This window comes from Ramularia collo-cygni (assembly GCF_900074925.1).
Source record: "Ramularia collo-cygni strain URUG2 genome assembly, contig: RCC_scaffold12, whole genome shotgun sequence".
NCBI lineage: Eukaryota > Fungi > Ascomycota > Dothideomycetes > Mycosphaerellales > Mycosphaerellaceae > Ramularia > Ramularia collo-cygni.
The window spans coordinates 1121579-1138463 of record NW_019716266.1 but is presented as its reverse complement, the minus strand read 5'-3'; the positions used below and the strand labels follow the sequence as shown (position 1 = coordinate 1138463).

Genomic DNA, 16885 nt, shown 5'->3' with positions numbered 1-16885 from the left:
CCTAACCCTAACCCTAACCCTAACCCTAACCCTAACCCTAACCCTAACCCTAACCCTAACCCTAACCCTAACCCTAACCCTAACCCTAACCCTAATATCTTCCTATACCTGCTTTACTACCTATGCCTTAAACTAGCTAATATACTTCTCCTATCCGGTATGTTCTAACTATAGATTAGACTCGTACCGGCTGCGTTCGTTCTACTCCTACATTTTAGCGTCCTAAAATTCTTTTAACATTCCCTCTACCTATGTATCGGCCTTTATAATAGCATTATTAACGACGGAATCCTATCCGGATAGTAGCACGACCTAAATGGCGAAATGCCTCTTCTAAATGCCGCTCTTAAAAAATTGCTAGTATAGTTAATTTATAACCTATAACTAGCCTATCTCTTCGGGGATTCCTTTACGTCGATAGCTACCTCTAGTACGCGGGTTCTCCTAACTATACTATATACGGCAATGCTTTTATATGCCGCTTCTCTTATAATACACCCGGCTATACTCTTCGTTACTAACCTATATAATACACCTTAACCCGTTATTATATACTAGTAATCTAACTATAGCCGTACTACTCGTATCGGGATATCTTACCTCCTCCGGTATACGGGTAATAGCGGATAATCCGGCGACAAACTCGATAATCTACTAGCGCTACTACTTAGTAACGGTCTTGTAGTTAGCGACGATATAGCCCTAAATCTAGGCTAGATTAACGGCATATCTATATCGCTTATAAACTATAATCCGATACTCGGTATAGTAAACGAATATTTTATCGAATGCTTCTATTACGCTATCGCTGTCGTACTAATATACTTATAGTATTCTATCTCTTCTTTTAAATTATATATACGCGCCTAGCTATTACGAATCTCGCGCGTGCTTAATCGTACTCCCTGTCTAAACCTTGCCCCCTATACGACTCGACTCGTTACGTATCGCCTCGGGTCTACTATCTAATCTAAATAGACGTCGTACGCCCGGCCCTTAGRTAGACGTCGCGTGCCCTACTTAGCTAGTCCTTACGCGGAATATTACTTTCTTCCTACCGCTTCTATAATCCGTTACCGACGACGAGGTAGCGCTCGGATAGACTTAGATGCTTCGCGGATTTATAATTCTGCGATATACTCGAAGCTGTCTAAACGTTGGAAATATACGACAAAGGGAACCCATTGGGATTAACCTATTAGGATTGACCCCTTTAGGGTCGTAACCCTAACTTTGTTTATATAAGGCCGCCATTGGGATTGACCTGATCCCAATAGTAGATTGTAGATAGCCTTGACCTTCCTTTCCGTTGGGATTCAAGACTCATCCTCTTCAACCCATCACAWCAGCAAATTCACATCCAGCTTCAATTCTATCCCCAACCACTGTGACCCGCTCATCATCACTAGCGACAATGGACTGGTAAGTCATCCTCAAAAGCAAACGGCCACCATTTCAGTCCCTGACTCGGCGATAGGTTCCTACCGATCACGACAAGCCCTGGAGAAGTCCGGGAAAGGCTTTTAGCGCTCCAGCAAAGCGTTAGCATCTTCGAGATTCATCCGGGAGTTGAGTGTATTATCGACGAGGCCGAGCTTACCGCGTTGGAGTGTCTCCACCATACCAGTCTCCGCAGTATCTGCTGGGCCTAGGAGCCTCCCACATTTGATGCGTTTCCTATGCTCAAAAGCTGGAATCACAAGCCGGTACCCCCTTTGGAAGCACAGGAAGTGTTACGGTATTCCTTGAGGCAGAGGGAAATAATGCTGGCGAGCAAGTCAGATCGGATGAATCACCAGAAACTCTTACAAGCTCGGATTCACGGGCTCCGTTTAGCCCTTACTAAGCTGCAGCCAAACCCACGGAATGCGGTTCCAGAGTTGCACATGATCTGGAGGGCTGCCAATCTTGCCCAGGAACGGATTGACCGCGTGATCGAAGAAGAGAGTCAACTGGTTGGGGAGCAATCTCTCAAAGATTTACTTCCCGACCCTCATGGGGCATTATGGGAGGAATCATGGAGGGAAAGACCTCTGAGCCCGAGAAACACGATCTGAAGAGAGACAGTCAGAAAAAGGATTCGATCGGATGGAGAGGGACCTCTTACTTATGCACTCCCAAGGGGAGAGTCAGATTGACCCGGAGATGGAAGGGTGAAGGTCAGAGACATGATGTACCACAACGCTCTTTTGAAGACTGTCAGAGTCCTTTGGACTATTCTTTTGAGACAGTCGCTGCAGGGAGAGAGAGCGACATCATACCATGGATAAATTTCAAAGAATGACTTTCACAAAGGTGATGCAACAATCTCCCGTTCATACATTGACATTCGAAGATGTGTAATTATCCATCCCTAGAGATAATCTCAGATCAGGAGTTGCACGACCATTTAGGCTGATRGCTAGGCTGATACCGCATCCCGGCGTCGATCCCATCAACCTGTTGCATGATTTTTCCGATTGGGCATCAGATCCACCAGTCCCCGCACTGTGGTCTGGAATAAATACTTAATATGAAACATCGAGCAATGTATATATCAAAGCAACTTGATCTTTTCAAAGTACAAACCTCTGCAACGCATTATCTGCTCCAAAGTCTCTCAGTCTTTGAACCTCTTCAACCAATCTTCGACATGCATTTCTCCACCCTTGCGATCTCACTGGGGTTGAATGTGCTGTCCTGGGCAGCACCCATTTCATCCGTAGACCCAGCGATTCAAAGTCGGGATCTCCGAGGGAAGAATCTCCGAATTCTGCCTTTGGGAGACAGTATAACCGTAAGATTCAACCACGTCTTCCATACATGCATAGTATCTTTGCTGATCATCTTCAGCACGGATTCGGTAGTTCCGATCAAAATGGCTGGCGCGATGATTTGCTCAGCAGCTTAAAAGCCATCGGAGCCACAACTGCCTTTGTTGGAACTCAACGATCGGGTAGCATGGTCGATAACCTCAGCGAAGGATACCCTGGAGCAACCATTGATCAAATCTCTGGCCATCTGACCACGACGCATACGCGGTTTACTGGTAGCAGTGCTCCGAWTGTCATTCTCTTGCACGCCGGCACGAATGATGCAAATGGGAATATCGATGTGGCGAACGCTAGTAAGCGGGTTTCGAAACTCGTTGATCAAGTACGGGGATATTGGCCGGGAGCTGCTGTTGTCGTTGCGCAGATGGTGGGATCTACGAGTGCGAGAACGCAGAGCGCTATTGATGTTGTTAATGCGGGGATCAAAGGTTCGTTTTGGATATCAGACCTGAGGAATGGGTTGGAAGCTTGTCACTAAATGAATTACTGACTGATTGGGATGTAGCGGATGTGTCTAAGCGTGTGAGCGCTGGACAGCATGTTCAAATTGCTGATATGTCTAGGATACTCACGTCGGGTACGTTCTTTGATTACCTGCATCCGAATGATGCCGGGTATAAGCTTATGTCGAATGTGTGGTTGGAGGCTTTGAAGAAGACTGAGGCTGCTGGGTGGATCTAGGATATTGATGTGATGTAGGAGGCAAGAGGAGAGGGTGAGAACTAGTGGGAGGGAAAGAGATAGCAGAACTGGGAGGAGGAATCAGCTGGGAGTAGATATCGTGTGCCGAAACTTCGATAACCGTTCAGATGAAATGTATCCTCAAGGTCCTCAGCATGATCCTGCCAAGATTTCCAGAGATGTCGAGATGTATTTTCGTCAACAAGAACAGCGTCCTGAACTTCTCTCTCTGTTAGTTGGCGGGAGAGTCTCCGTAGCAAGGGCTCCAGCAAGCCCAGAACCGTCGAGTCTGTAGAGAGCGAGGTAATGTGAGAGCTACCTATTGCGCGGTATCGACAGCAGTGAGCACAAGTAGGGCTCTCCTCGGCAACGTCTACTCGCATTTCCCCATCTTTTGCCTCTTTCGATTGTGAAGCTCCCGCTATTTGAACAGCAGAGTTAGCCTCTCCAGTCCTCATTGGAGAATGAGGTCGGCGACGAAGATTACTCACCTGTAAGCTCAGAGGGAGAGAGATCAACAAACAAGCAAAGAGAAAACAAGTTGCCAAGACCTGTGACGTTCTCGCAGTTGGCAGCTCCTGCCCGAAGGAAAGTAGGAAGAGAGAGCGGCAACGTTCATCCCACGTACGACTTCCATCGCACATGCAGAGTTCGGATAAAGAAAAAGAGGCGAAGCGACAATACAGGAGAGGAGGCCACGTTATTTGTCGAACACTCGCCTGATAGTCAGCACGTCTTCCTTGCCTGACCAAGACGAAGCCAACGACGTCAAAGTGTGATCGTCAAGAGAAAATTTGGAGGGAGTTCAGATCCGGCGAGCGCGAAAATTAAGCTTTGGGCGGGAAGAGGGGATTGAGATTGGGAACAAGAGAAGGCGCGGACGAGATCTGTGACAAAGCAGAGCTTTGCTGCGCATTGTCTATTCACCATTGAGCCACTCTGATCGAGCTTCCTCCATCCAGCCTTTGCTATCATTTCTCCTCAATTTGATTCATGGCAGATAGTTGTCCTGCAGACATCGCTCAGCCTGAATCTTGCAGGGGTATCGCCAAGCCGGGAGAGACCTTCAGCGAATCCCTAACCAAAGATACGGCTGTACTGGGCGCGGCCCCCCCCCAACAGCTCAACGCCACCGGTCGGGGGCATATCTGGGTGATAGCTTGGTTCTCGTCTTGACCCTGGTATGTTGCGCCTGTTCAATCTCCTGCGATGCGACGGACGGCGGCGAAGACATGGTCGATACGGCTGTGGTGAGGATTGTTATGCTCAAGGTGAAGCTGTCGGTGTCGTGAAGACAAAGAATGTCGGATGTGCAGCAAACAAATCTTCCACTTCCCTGTTGTTCGCTACGCCACGCCACGTCGCGCTACTCCACTTCCCCTGAAACTCTCCTTATAATACGCCACATTCGCCGATGTCTGGAAACCAATCTCCATAGCGAAAAAGCCTTCTCTAACGCAAGGCTCGCGGTTTCCTCGACCGACGTGGGAAACCACAGAGGCTTCCGAAAGGGAGCTCCCCATCTCTTCATTTTTTTCACGCACTTGACGAGAGCGCGCAGCAGATGAGACAGACCTGCACCACGGATGAAGGAAATGGACTCATGTTCACGATTGGTGAAGCCCTGCTGGACATGTGCGCCACTGGCAGTAGTGAAGATGATCGACAATTCTATGAGCGCCTGGTGACCGCTTCCAACTCCCTTCTCGACCTCATCCCAGCAGACCTAAGATCATCGCGTCCGTGGAAGGCTTCCACGTTCAAACAGGTGCAGCAGTACGATACTTTGATCCATCAGCGCGTCAAGAAATCTATGGGGCTACCGAAACCCCAGCTATCCGTCGTCTACTAGGGTATGTAAGGGGATCGAGACAAGACTGACCACTCACAGTGTGACCTGAGACCCTCTCCCGGAAAGCTATCTGCCAGCGGACACAAGTGTTGAAGATCAGTCTATTTTGAAGCAATGGCTGAAAAAGCTGTACCGACTACCAAACCTTTGGTTTGCTGTTATCGCGGGGTCCTCTAGGTAGGATCAGCGATCCCGGAAGAAACCCATTCTTGATCTGCGCGTTCGAGAGAGAATCGGACACAATTGGCAAATACAGCTTCAAGATGATCCAGGAGCACGAATCTCGCACCTTCGRGCCAATGAGGATTGTCGCTGATATCCTAAGGTGTGTTCCCGGCACGTGAAGTCAAAAAAGAGTGCCGCTGCAACGCCCAATTGACGCTACCTCCGAACAGGCGCTTCGTGGGCCCGGAATTAGCGGATGCAGGTGCGTGTAAAGTAGGTGGGTCCGTGCAAGGTAAGGCAGGTGCGTGCAAAGTAGGTAGGTATGGTCATTTTCGGCCGGTGTTTAGTCACCACACCTACGCAACGGCAACGCGAAGGGGTAGTGTGGAGATACAATTGACGTGGACTTTCAAGAATTGAGCCGAGGCGGCCCTGCGCCCATCATCCGCGATTCTACCCGTGGAGGAAACAGGAACATGTCCTCGTCTACAGTGTCAAGATCCAATCTACCAACCGATCAAAAAACAATAGTAAGCGTCGTATGTGCAGCACACTGACTTCCTCTACGGAACTATCACGGACTCTGTGAGGGAGGAGATCGCTCGCTTGATATCGGGAGATTTCAAGAAGGTCAATAAATCAACAATCAAGGATGCACGGAGAGACATGAAGCATTACTTCCGAGATGCCGTCAGCATTGCCATCGACAAGCCAGAGCTAGGTGGACGGGAAAGCTGGCGTAGCTCAACGAGTCAGGAGCGTGACGCCCTATTCCATCAACTGTACCAACTACATGTAGCTCCTCTGACTATCTCAACTTTCGTATCGCGGATTGTCTGCAAAAACATCAACTTTTGTGCCAGTTTCAACCAGAACAACGATCAACCCAACGATGCTCTGATGCGGGGCATAGTCGAGGACATGTTTGTGGAGCGGTGTGAGCTCTTCCCCCTCTCCATCATGTTTTTTCAGGATCCAAAGGGGGTGGAACTCTTCCAGAGCTGGGTCCTCACTGTTGTGCCGCGATATGAGCACTCTCGCATCCTGGGCAAGTACAAAGATTCGAGAACAGGTCTTTTTGGCCGACCTCCATTTGATTTACGATAGGAGAATCAGCCAGAACGATGTCATCTGAAGCTTCATCAGCGCGCTGGCGTTTGTGGCGGCGAGCGTGTCGCTGGAGAGGAGCAGATATCTGCGACTGGCCTACTGGGGGGCGGGTTCCAAAGAAATTGGCGATTCGACAATCGAGCCTATTCCAGTCGAACGGAATGGCGGATTTCAGGTTGTTCCTGAGATTGTGCACGTCGATATTGCGAGATGTGAGAGAGGGAACCTCTCATTCTCTGGGACCGGCATCGCCTTAAGAGGAGCTGAGAAGTTGTGGACCCCTGCGAGGGACTTTTTTTCCTTGTGCAGGGATGGGGTAGGGTGGCGACGACTTCCTCGGTCTGCTGCTCGGGAATGTAATGTGCTGGCTGGAACGAGCGGCGCCTTCGATGTGGTAGCCGCGAGCGGCAGCTCTGGTGGCTCGTCGCTTTCTTGGCGCACGGCTTGGAGATTGTTCGTCGTGTTGTCGTGAAGTGGTAGGTGTCAGTCGCGGGCGTGATGTGAAAGACGGGAGTGAGGTGAAGAGGATTGAAGAGCCGAACTGGCGGGGATTGAAACAAACAGGCTCACAAATCTCAAAAGCTGACTTTCACACATGCCAAAAGTTCGTATGGGAACGTGGAGTAAGGTACTCGTTCAACAGCACTCACACACCCTCTTCCTAAGAACCACCTCGATGTTTACACCGACCTTACTTCCATTCTTCTCCTGTCCTCTGATGTCCAGTGTCAACATGGACAACCCTCGCGTGTAGGTGCTCCGGAAACGCCGGAGTCGAACGAAATGCTAACGGCAAGCAGGGTTACCAAAATGCTGGAGCTCTTGAATGAGATTAACGTGACGTTGACCGCGGAGTCGAAGAAGAAGCGAGAGGAATACACCGCCGCGCTCACGGAGAAGATGAAGAATTTGGAGTTGGCCAATGAGATCTTAGTTCGAACGGCAGCAAATCGTACCCGCATCAGTACTGGCAAGACTTCGACAGAAAGGCAAAAGGCACATACCGCTGCTCGAGTACACTTGGTATCAACAGCTCGCAGTTCAACGACTTCACCATGTTACACAACCAAGGTGTCAGGGTACTGGAAGATGTACTTCCCGAGCGAGGTAGCTTCGACGAAGAAGTTCGGAAGATCATGGAGGCTCTTCAATAAGTCGAAACCGATGAGGACATTGACAAGATTATCCGTRGTCGATCAATCGAATCGAAAAACCATATCATACCTTGATGGAACCGTGAGAGGGTAAGTCTTACGCTCCAAGACAAGCAAACGTCTCTCCGAAGGTCAAAAACCCCGTTCTGCTCGTCAACCGGGGCCGTCCATTTGTTCCACTTACACACGACGATTGACATTGCATGTGTCCTGAGGCCAGACGCAATACCTATCTTGCACATCAGGAGGCCATCAAGATGTCAAGGCCAAAGAGACCAACAGTAAGAAGGCATCGAACTTGCAGGATGTGGTTGGCTGGCCTGATAGCGGACTGGCAAAGGAAACAGAGGTGTCGAGCCAAGCTAAGAGGAAGATTTCAGAGGAGAAATCGGCGGAAGACAGCGCTGTCAATGATACTAACATCCCCGTTTTGAGTAGAGAGAAGACAATGGATAGGCTAGAGGATGTGGATCAGCCGGGAGAGGCAAGAGTTCTCTTCACCTCTACTGTAATGGAGCAAATTGCAGGGCCGGGAATTTCAAGCGGTATATGCAACGAAATCTCTGGAGTCTACGACGAGACTACCAACATTGTCAACGTCAAAAATACTAGCAGATTATAACGAGTCGAGGGATGATTGTGAGAAGCCGCTTTCTCCCCGAACTCCTATTCATCYCCTTACCTGGAAACAGCGTCGCAGCAGCAACAACGCCGAGGCAGCAGCTCAGAGCTGTCGATATGAGAAAATCATCAACAAGACCGCGCCCTCAACTGCCGTCTCCATCGTTTTACGAGCCACTCTGCTAACGGAGAAGGTTCTAGCAGCTCCAGAGCTATCCGTTGTTTAGAAAGCAAGAAGGACGACCCTACGACAAGATTGTATAAAGACGACGCGTACTGACTGCAACATCGATCCATGCAGCCAAGATAGCGATCAAAGGGTCAGATCAGTGGCGAAGTGGAATTGACTGCCAGACCTCCACAGTCGGGGCGGGCGCGACTTTGACAGCGTTCGATACCAAGAGCACAATGATCCGGACGGCGGTAAGCTCCAGCATGGATGCCTCATTCATGGAATGGTGATGTCGGAAGACCACGGCGGTTGCCAATAGGTATCTCTCACGGCCAGACTCTCTCTTCGGGGGCTGATACTGGCATCACATCGAAAAGGTCCATGCATCGCGCTGCATTGGTGTAGTGTGGGTCGATGCAGGCATACACCCAGACGCTGAGAGCCACTGCTTCTGGGTTGTCGATTGGTTGCATGCACAACGTAGACTTTGTGAATCCCCAGCTGATGGGGTGTTGGTGGACGAGAGGACCGTCCCTTGGGGGGGCCTAGATCAGTAGGGGGAAAGACGAGCAGCGACTGGAAGTCGGGGAAGTTGCGGACAACCCGAACGGAGAGAGCCATGGCAAGGAGACGGAACGATGTACGTGCGAGCGCAATCGTTGATTCGAATGTCTGTAGCTGTTGCTGAAGATCGCCACGATCTTGCATGTCCTTGCTGTGTTGCAAGACTCTCTTGCATTCAGAAATTTTGATCTCTTTCTCAGCGGCGACCTTGTGTGAATCTGCAGACTTTCGGGCGGCAGCGATTTGTTCATCTGCAGCTTTATTGTCGACGGTGGCGGTCTTCTTGAGTTGGGCAAGTTGGAGGGATGATGCCTCGATGCTCTCTGCCTTTCGCATGTTCTCACGCTTCAGCTGGTCGACCTCCTTACGGTGAGCGACATCGCTCTGCGTGGCAACGTCTTGGAGGTGAATGATGCGCGAAGATCGCGCTCGCAGCTCGTGTTGTTGCGCGCCCAGCTGCGCATCAGACGACTCCTTGTTTTTCCGATGTTCGTCGTTTTAGCTCTTCAAGAGAGCTCTCCAGGTCGGCGATGCGCAGGCGAGTACCCTGCAGTTCCCGGAATTGCAATGTGGTTTGCTGGGTTTGCTTGTGGGAATCCTTCTTGGCGTGCAAAGACTCTTCTTTCAGGCTGGCGATGAGCGATGACTGCGTCTTGATTTGTTCGTTGAACGTATCAGTCGCTCGCTCAAGGGCACGATTGCCGTCCGCGATCCTGCTTTCAAGGCTAGCGACAAGATCACTCTCGCGGCGCAAATCTTGTTCAACCGCGACAATCTTGGCTGAGAAATTCTTCTGTTTTGCTGCCCGATTGGTGCAGTAGCTGCGTGATACGCGAAGATCGCGCCTCGAGCTCGTCTCCTTGCGATTTCACCTGCGCTTCCAACCGAATGACTTGTTCATTCCGACAGTCCAGCTTGGCGGTCAACATCGCAATCTCTCTGCGACTTGTTCGCTCGGCAGCGTTAGCATCGTCATTCAATTGTGTGATACGCGAGGATCGCGCCTCGAGCTGATCATGGTGGGATCTCAGTTCTTCGCTCAGCTGCTTCAGCCTCTCGTCTTTTGCTTTCACCTCCGCGGTAATTTTCGTAGTCGTTGCGAGTTGATGGCCRGCGTCGTCTTGATAACGCTTGATATCGACTTCCAGCTGGGTGACTCGCATCGATCGCTTGCTCAGTTGGTCCTCCTTCTCCCAAAGTTGACTTGTGTCTGTTTGCTGTCGTGCTCCTCGGTCTTGCTTTGCATCGTCGAGCTCAGTTACCAGCGCGGTGATGCGAGAGTTGCCGAGAGCGACCATCTATCTCCTCCTTGAAGTCGACTTGAAGCCGTAGCTCGGCCTCAGTACGAGCTGCTTGTCCACGTGTGGTCTGCAGTTGCTCATTGAGAGTGGTCATGTGCGACGATCGCGCTTCCAGCTCGGCTTGCTTGGCATTGACACTCTTGTTCGCCACCCCAAGCTCAGACTTCACCTGAGACATTCCAAGATCAAGTTCACGGATTGAGTCTTCGAGCTCGGAAACATGAAGCCAGCAGGGCCTGGTCTCTGGCATGGTTGGAATTGGCTAGCAGCCTCTGGCTGGCTTCGGCTTCTTCGCCTGAGATGGTATGGTCTTGGAGACGCTTCTCGGCCAAAGCAAGTTGCGCGAGCACATCCTGAACTCTTCGCTCGCTTTGGGCTTCGCGATGTTGGAGATCTGTTGCATGATCTTCCCGAATCCCAGTAACGTGGGAGTCGACATCCGCCTGAAGCCACATGATCTTCGAACACGCCTGCAGATTGAGAAGTTCAACAGATTGCTGCGCAATCTTCTGTTCTTGACCCTTGATGGTGGCATCAAATGTCGAAATTTCGACTTCGAACTTACGCTCAGCCTCTTGGATTGCCAGGTCTCGGGTCAAAAGTTTCGCTTCAAGATTGACACTGTGCTGAGCACACCCATACCACCTGCAGTATCGGACGGATGCGAAAATAGCCGGGATCCCCCATGTCAGCTGGTCGTCTCTGAAGTAGCGTCGAAGTTCCTCCAGCGGAAAGTCTGCGGAAGGTGATAATGTGGCCGGGACCGGCCGAAACGACATCATCTTCCCAATGTTCTGCAAACCATGTAGCTGGTCGCCTCGATGGAAGGTTGCAGTTGCACCAAAAAAACTTGAGTTCTTCTTTGCGGCGTCTTGATGTAATATAACGCTGGGTGATATCAACAGGGACGCCCAGTGAGTTCGTCACCCAGGACTCCAAGGCGGCCAATTTTGACTGCTCTTTGTCCACGCAAGATGTTGCCTGCTGTGATTGCTCCAATTTGACTTGAGTTGCAATGTCAAGGTCAGTCGTATCTGCCAAATTTGTTGCTGAGTTCTGACACGCAGCTACCTTCTTACCCTTGGTCTTCGAGCTCGTTAGTACATTGCAAGAATGGGCAGGGATGGACTACTTGCCTTATTTGAATCTCCTCTCGATTCAGCCGATCACACTCTGCGTACATGGTGTAGATACCCGCAAGGAAGTGTTCATCTTGCTTTGCAGTCTTTGGTGCCATGGTGAGCGGTTTGTTTGGTGCAAGCACCACCGCGAGGATATTGTAGTGGTGGACGAGGTATGAGAGGAGGGCGTGCAGTCAGATTCTGGCGGGGACAGTGAGGAGGACCCAGGCGAGGAGAGCGAGAGAGATGCTGGCAAAGGGAACCTCAAAGACGAGAGCACTGTGGTATCATGATCGAATGTTCAAGTTCTTGCAGCAATTGGATAGTGGAAGACAATGAATATCACAAGGGCAACGAGCTTCACTGAGAGAGACATTCGTTCAACAGTCCCATCCTTCATTGTTGATATCTACTACCCTTCACTCCTTGATGGCAATGTCCTCGCAACCGCTCGGCTATCTATCTGGGTCTGTACACAATTCTCTGTCGGTTCTCGTTACCATGCTTGATCATGCCCGCAATCAATCGATGTGCCATCTGATCTGCACGCTCGAGTGAATCCATCTTGTTTGCCAGGAAATTGCTCATGGCAGTAAGATTGCCAACCACAATCATGGCGTCCTTTGCGCGAGTCAGAGCAACGTTGAGCCTGTTGGCGTTGCCGATGAACTTGAAGTGCTGCGATGCCACGAGATGCACCAGCATGATGTTCCTCTCCTGTCCTTGAAAGCCGTCGACGGTGGAAACTTTGATGGCATCAAGACGGGCATCTTTGATCGCCTTCTTGAGAGTGTTGAGGTCATCAGCGTACATGGAGATGATGCCAATGGAAGTCGGTGAGATGCTCTGCTCGTGAACGAGCCGATGGACATAATCCATAATGGCATCGCGTCCTCCAGCGTTCTCCTGAGAGCCGGTCACCTCACCCTTCTTGTCAGGAGAATCGACGTCAACGAACACCATTCGCTTGTTTGCATCCGTTGGGGGATATCGAACAAAGAGCGTATTGAGAAATCGCATGACTTTGACCGTCTCTGCGGTTGGTGCGATTTGTGGGCGGGCGGAGATCATCTTGCCGCCGTAAGACAGACGGCTTGGTAGTTGAACCAGTGATCTGACGCTGCGGTAGTTGTTCCAGAGAGTTACATGCGTGAAGTGTGGGTTGCGATGAATCATCCAGAGCAATGCAGACGTTGTGAGGAAGTTTCCGTATGGATTGCGCTTCGCAGTCGCAGAAGGCACGACTGGGCCGAGTTGCTTCGTGTCGCCAACAACCACAAGACACTGCAGGGCCTCTTAATGTTGTAAGAGGACGAGTAGGTCTGGCTCGGAAGATCGAGAGGCCTCGTCGAAGATCGCCACGTCCGCCTCAAACCCAAGCGCGGCGATTTTCATGCCCATTGCGCTCGTTCCGCCGACTACAAGCATTGAACGCATGACTGCTCCTTGTAGCCCAGTCACGACTTGATGGAAGCTCAGGGAAGATTGCATTCGGACAGGCGTGGTCCAGGAATCAACATGCTCTTGATAGTCGCGAACGTACATCGCGTTGGGGTTGTCGCGAACGTACCGATGGATGTGGGCCGCCATGCTGCAGTGGCCGAGCTTCTCGTGTGTCGTGGTGTGAAATGCCAGGTCTGTCAGACCACGAATGGTGATGCGGGTGCTGCGAACACGGACGCAATATTTGCGGAGCTCTTGTGCCTCTGGCAAGCGGCAAAACACATCGACAGTCTTGTTGAACAGAGCATCTACACCTGAGTTGGATTGACTGCTGACAAGAACCCGGCCGCCAAGGAAGACGATGTTGGCGATGATCAGAGCCTGGCAAAAGCTCTTGCCACTGCCCGAACGGACACCCTCAGTCATCTTTGTATAGTCTCGATGCCGGCCGTGCTCTTTACAGAATCGACGGTTCTAGAGCTGCTAGAACCTTTACTACTAGCAGAGTGGCCCTTCATCTAACGGAGAGAGCAGCGGAGGGTCCTGCTCTTTGGAAACGGAAACATCTTCGCTAAGTGCCCGGTCCACGCCGCGACGCTCGTCGTCTGGCCTGCACCCACTGTTGCGTGGACTGGGCTGAATATTTGGCTACGAGTTGCGTTCATCGACTGGGCTGTGGAGTTCGGGAAACCAGTCGGCAATCGCGGTTCCAGATGTGGGAGGTTCACCAAACATCTCCACCGGCAACACAACCGCACCACCTCAAGTACCTGACGTCTTCCTCGTCCTGCCCCTCCCTGTGGCTTTGTTGGGGGTTCTCTTCCTTGTGGTAGTCGCACTCGGCTCCCTCGCGTACATCAAGGGTGAGCTGAACAGGATCGATGCGCGCATCATCTCCGGCTGGGTCTATGAGGAGGAGCAGAAGGCGGAGCAAGCGGCGGAGCAGGAGCAGCAGGCGGTGCAGCAGGCGGCGGAGCAGGAGCAGCAGGCGGTGCAGCAGGCGGCGGAGCAGGAGCAGCAGGCGGCGGAGCAGGCGGCGCAGAAGGCGATGCGGAAGGCGGCGCAGAAGGCGGCGCGGAGACAGGCGGAGAGGCAGAGATAGTGGGAGTAGCGGAGGAGTAGCCGGTTCGTGACCCAGATGAGGTCACGGAGAAGAAATGCCTTCCAATGCGAGCGATGTATGTCAACGCTCGCGTGGTGGCTCTTGAAATGAGGAATGACACTTGATTATGATAGCGGTTGGAGGAAACTTGTTGCTGTGCCGTTTGGTGGCTAGATGGGAGTTTATCCTTAAGGGCTTGCTCTCTGCAGTATAGACAAAGCTGGAGCTACTAGATCCGTTACCACTAGCAGAGTGGTCCGTTATGCAATGGAGAGAGCGGTTAGGGACGCTGTTCTATTAATGATTTTGTTATATTATTAGCTCTGCTTATAATTGCTAAAGCTAGCGTTACGGTTGCGAGAATAGTTCGTTTAAGAAATCATGTCACCTTAAGATCAGGGACTTTTTTATTTAAACTAACTACCTCGCCACACTCTATAGGAACTATGCTATCCGAGAATCAAATGGACGGATTGCTTTGCGGAAGGCCATCGAATCTCTTTGCCGATAGTTCCAACAGGTTTCTAGCCGAGCCTGTTTGTGGGCTCCTTTGAAAGCTCGACGTTGGCAAAGTCCCATCCAAAGGCAAGGTTGAGATCGCCAATTTCCCCCTCCGATCTCTCCTTGTCGAGGTGCTTTCCAATCAGCTCCGATTAGTTGCTCTAAGGCGTGATACACAGGGAAGGGTCTTTGACACCACACCGTCGACGGTTCAACATGCGTAATGCACGTTCCAGAGCCGACGAATCTTGTTCGAGATCTTGTGGCGTCCGGTCTAGTCCGTCTTGCGTGTCTCAGACGGGTGCAGATGTAGAGCGTGTAGATGAGATTTTGATCGAAAGCGTCCTTGTACTTGCCCAAGAAGGTCAAATCTGATCCTCATCAGGAAGGGGTTGACTCTGCTTGACATGCTTGGGCTCCTTGGACTTGATGAAGTTGAATTTCTCGTCTCCTACCTGATCAACCAGGTATTGGGAGGTCATGGTCAAATTGGGAGCGAAAGGCAAGAGACCGCGCAGTGCTTCGTCAATATCTRCTGGGATCTGAGTGGATTGATTGGTTTGCATGGAATCGAACACCGCCAAGATGTCGGGGGGTAGGCTTCCCACTGCAGGAAGGCCAATGCCGCGCGAATAACCTTCAGGAGCCTCACCAGACTGATCTTCAGGCATGTTCGGCGATGGGTGTGCTTCGCTCGCGGCCACTGAGGGAGGTACTGTAGGAATGACCCCGTCGCCCTGAGCTCGCGTGGTGCTGTCTGGCGCTGATGCGGCACCTTGGAGGCGTTCATCCCCAGAATCAGATTCATCACTGTCTACCTTTGCGGCGGCGACGGCGACAGAACGCTTCGAAACCACTTGGCCGTGTTTGATGGTGATGAGGGGGTCGCTCCAAGGTAGCGCCTCCAACTTGGCCTGGGTGAAGTCAAGCAGAAACAGTATTGAGACTTCTGCTCGGACTGCATTTTCGAGGTTGAACATGTCGATGATCTCTTCTCGTGTCATGTATCGTTTGGCACTGTCGTCGTAGACAAGCTTCTCGTCGATCGGCTTCTTGTTATCTGCCGACATCATTGAAATGGAAATGGTCCGGATGCCGAGTGCAAGATCTTTGAGTTTCCAATCCTCTCGCAAAGCATTACGCCACGCCGGTGGGCTCGGATACGCGCATGGATTGGGGATAAGCACCATGTTCTGTAGAGGATTGGTGAGACCGTCTTCTTCCAGTCCCTCCAAAAATTCTTTCCAAGCAGCCCGCTCGCTCCTGCCAGTATTTGCAAGTTTGAGGACGCATGGTAGGTCAGCAAACTGAATGCCATCGGCTTCGTCGCTTCTCTTGTCGTGGGTGGTGGCAAGAAGTGCCGCAAGCTCTTGTTTTTCTAGCTCATCTCGCGCTTCATCGTCGCCCTTTCCGTCCCACCACAGCGGAGAATGGGAGTCCAAATTGTTATCGAGTGGGTAATTCTTCGCCTGCCGCTGGTTGGATGTCATGAAATCGTCCATTTTAGCATTCAGACACTTGGACCTCATGTACCAGAAGAACTGCCACAGTCTGTTGTAGATTTCCAGACCCGTTTCACCTCGCGCGGAGAGGAAGTCGACATTGAAGCCAGTAGGCCAGCTTTGGCGCTCCTTGTAGTCCCGAACGATGATCGGGATTGTAACCTCCTTGACCTTCTTCATCTTTCTGTACGCCGCAAAGTCCTCGAACAGTTTTTCGATCTCCTTTTCCAGCACGGGATCCGCGTTGTTGTATTCTGGCAGCTGTGTGAGCGACTCCGCCCAATGGAACAACAAGGCGCAGAGGAGATGATTCTTGGCGTTGAACTCCTCGAAAGCGTCATTGAAATCGAGGCCGACGATTTCCTGAAGCTGCTTCTTCAACTGTACCAACTCCTGCGAGTCGGTATCGGCAGGTAGAGCGTCGACTTTCTGTGCGATCAGATTCTTGAGTTGAAGAGCTTCATCCAAACGGGGCATCAAGGCAGTGATTTCGGAGCTTGAGATCTCGGCAGCTCCCTTTTCGGTAGTCAACCTGTCGTAGGCTCGAGACATGACGAGGTATGCGCGTAGCATGACTGGATGAATCGCCACGGAAAAGACGTCTTTCTTGGTACACGCGATACCCTCAAAGTTGAAACCGAGGTATCCAATAATCTCAGCTGTTCTCGATTTTGGGCCACATGCGGTAATCTCGCCACCATCGCTGGAGATTGGCTGCTGCGGCGCATCAGAGTGGTTCTTCAATGTATATTCGGCCATTGTTGTCGATATGTTGATGATCTA

General features: G+C 51.2%; 8 protein-coding genes; 3 read left to right on the top strand and 5 right to left on the bottom strand.

Annotated features, from left to right (window-relative positions):
• Window positions 1-2632: 2632 nt before the first annotated feature.
• RCC_07943 (uncharacterized protein) lies at window positions 2633-3494 on the top strand (the record flags this gene model as incomplete). XM_023773196.1 has 3 exons in its annotated part: window positions 2633-2776; window positions 2833-3241; window positions 3319-3494. 3 exons carry the CDS (start codon window positions 2633-2635, stop codon window positions 3492-3494), a joined length of 729 nt encoding a protein of 242 aa, XP_023628964.1.
• A 2683-nt stretch (window positions 3495-6177) lies between these two features.
• On the top strand, window positions 6178-6618 carry RCC_07942 (uncharacterized protein; the record flags this gene model as incomplete). Its single annotated transcript, XM_023773195.1, has 1 exon — window positions 6178-6618. The coding sequence occupies one exon, from the start codon at window positions 6178-6180 to the stop codon at window positions 6616-6618; it is 441 nt and encodes a 146-aa protein (XP_023628963.1).
• An 813-nt stretch (window positions 6619-7431) lies between these two features.
• RCC_12147 (uncharacterized protein) lies at window positions 7432-7869 on the top strand (the record flags this gene model as incomplete). Its single annotated transcript, XM_023773194.1, has 1 exon — window positions 7432-7869. One exon carries the CDS (start codon window positions 7432-7434, stop codon window positions 7867-7869), a length of 438 nt encoding a protein of 145 aa, XP_023628962.1.
• An 853-nt stretch (window positions 7870-8722) lies between these two features.
• RCC_12130 (uncharacterized protein) lies at window positions 8723-8848 on the bottom strand (the record flags this gene model as incomplete). Its single annotated transcript, XM_023773193.1, has 1 exon — window positions 8723-8848. One exon carries the CDS (start codon window positions 8846-8848, stop codon window positions 8723-8725), a length of 126 nt encoding a protein of 41 aa, XP_023628961.1.
• Window positions 8849-9893: 1045 nt separating this feature from the next.
• RCC_12129 (uncharacterized protein) lies at window positions 9894-10430 on the bottom strand (the record flags this gene model as incomplete). Its single annotated transcript, XM_023773192.1, has 1 exon — window positions 9894-10430. The coding sequence occupies one exon, from the start codon at window positions 10428-10430 to the stop codon at window positions 9894-9896; it is 537 nt and encodes a 178-aa protein (XP_023628960.1).
• A 194-nt stretch (window positions 10431-10624) lies between these two features.
• On the bottom strand, window positions 10625-11215 carry RCC_07939 (uncharacterized protein; the record flags this gene model as incomplete). Its single annotated transcript, XM_023773191.1, has 1 exon — window positions 10625-11215. The coding sequence occupies one exon, from the start codon at window positions 11213-11215 to the stop codon at window positions 10625-10627; it is 591 nt and encodes a 196-aa protein (XP_023628959.1).
• Window positions 11216-12013: 798 nt separating this feature from the next.
• RCC_07938 (uncharacterized protein) lies at window positions 12014-12625 on the bottom strand (the record flags this gene model as incomplete). Its single annotated transcript, XM_023773190.1, has 1 exon — window positions 12014-12625. The coding sequence occupies one exon, from the start codon at window positions 12623-12625 to the stop codon at window positions 12014-12016; it is 612 nt and encodes a 203-aa protein (XP_023628958.1).
• Window positions 12626-14965: 2340 nt separating this feature from the next.
• On the bottom strand, window positions 14966-16861 carry RCC_07937 (uncharacterized protein; the record flags this gene model as incomplete). Its single annotated transcript, XM_023773189.1, has 1 exon — window positions 14966-16861. One exon carries the CDS (start codon window positions 16859-16861, stop codon window positions 14966-14968), a length of 1896 nt encoding a protein of 631 aa, XP_023628957.1.
• Between the last annotated feature and the right edge of the window lie 24 nt (window positions 16862-16885).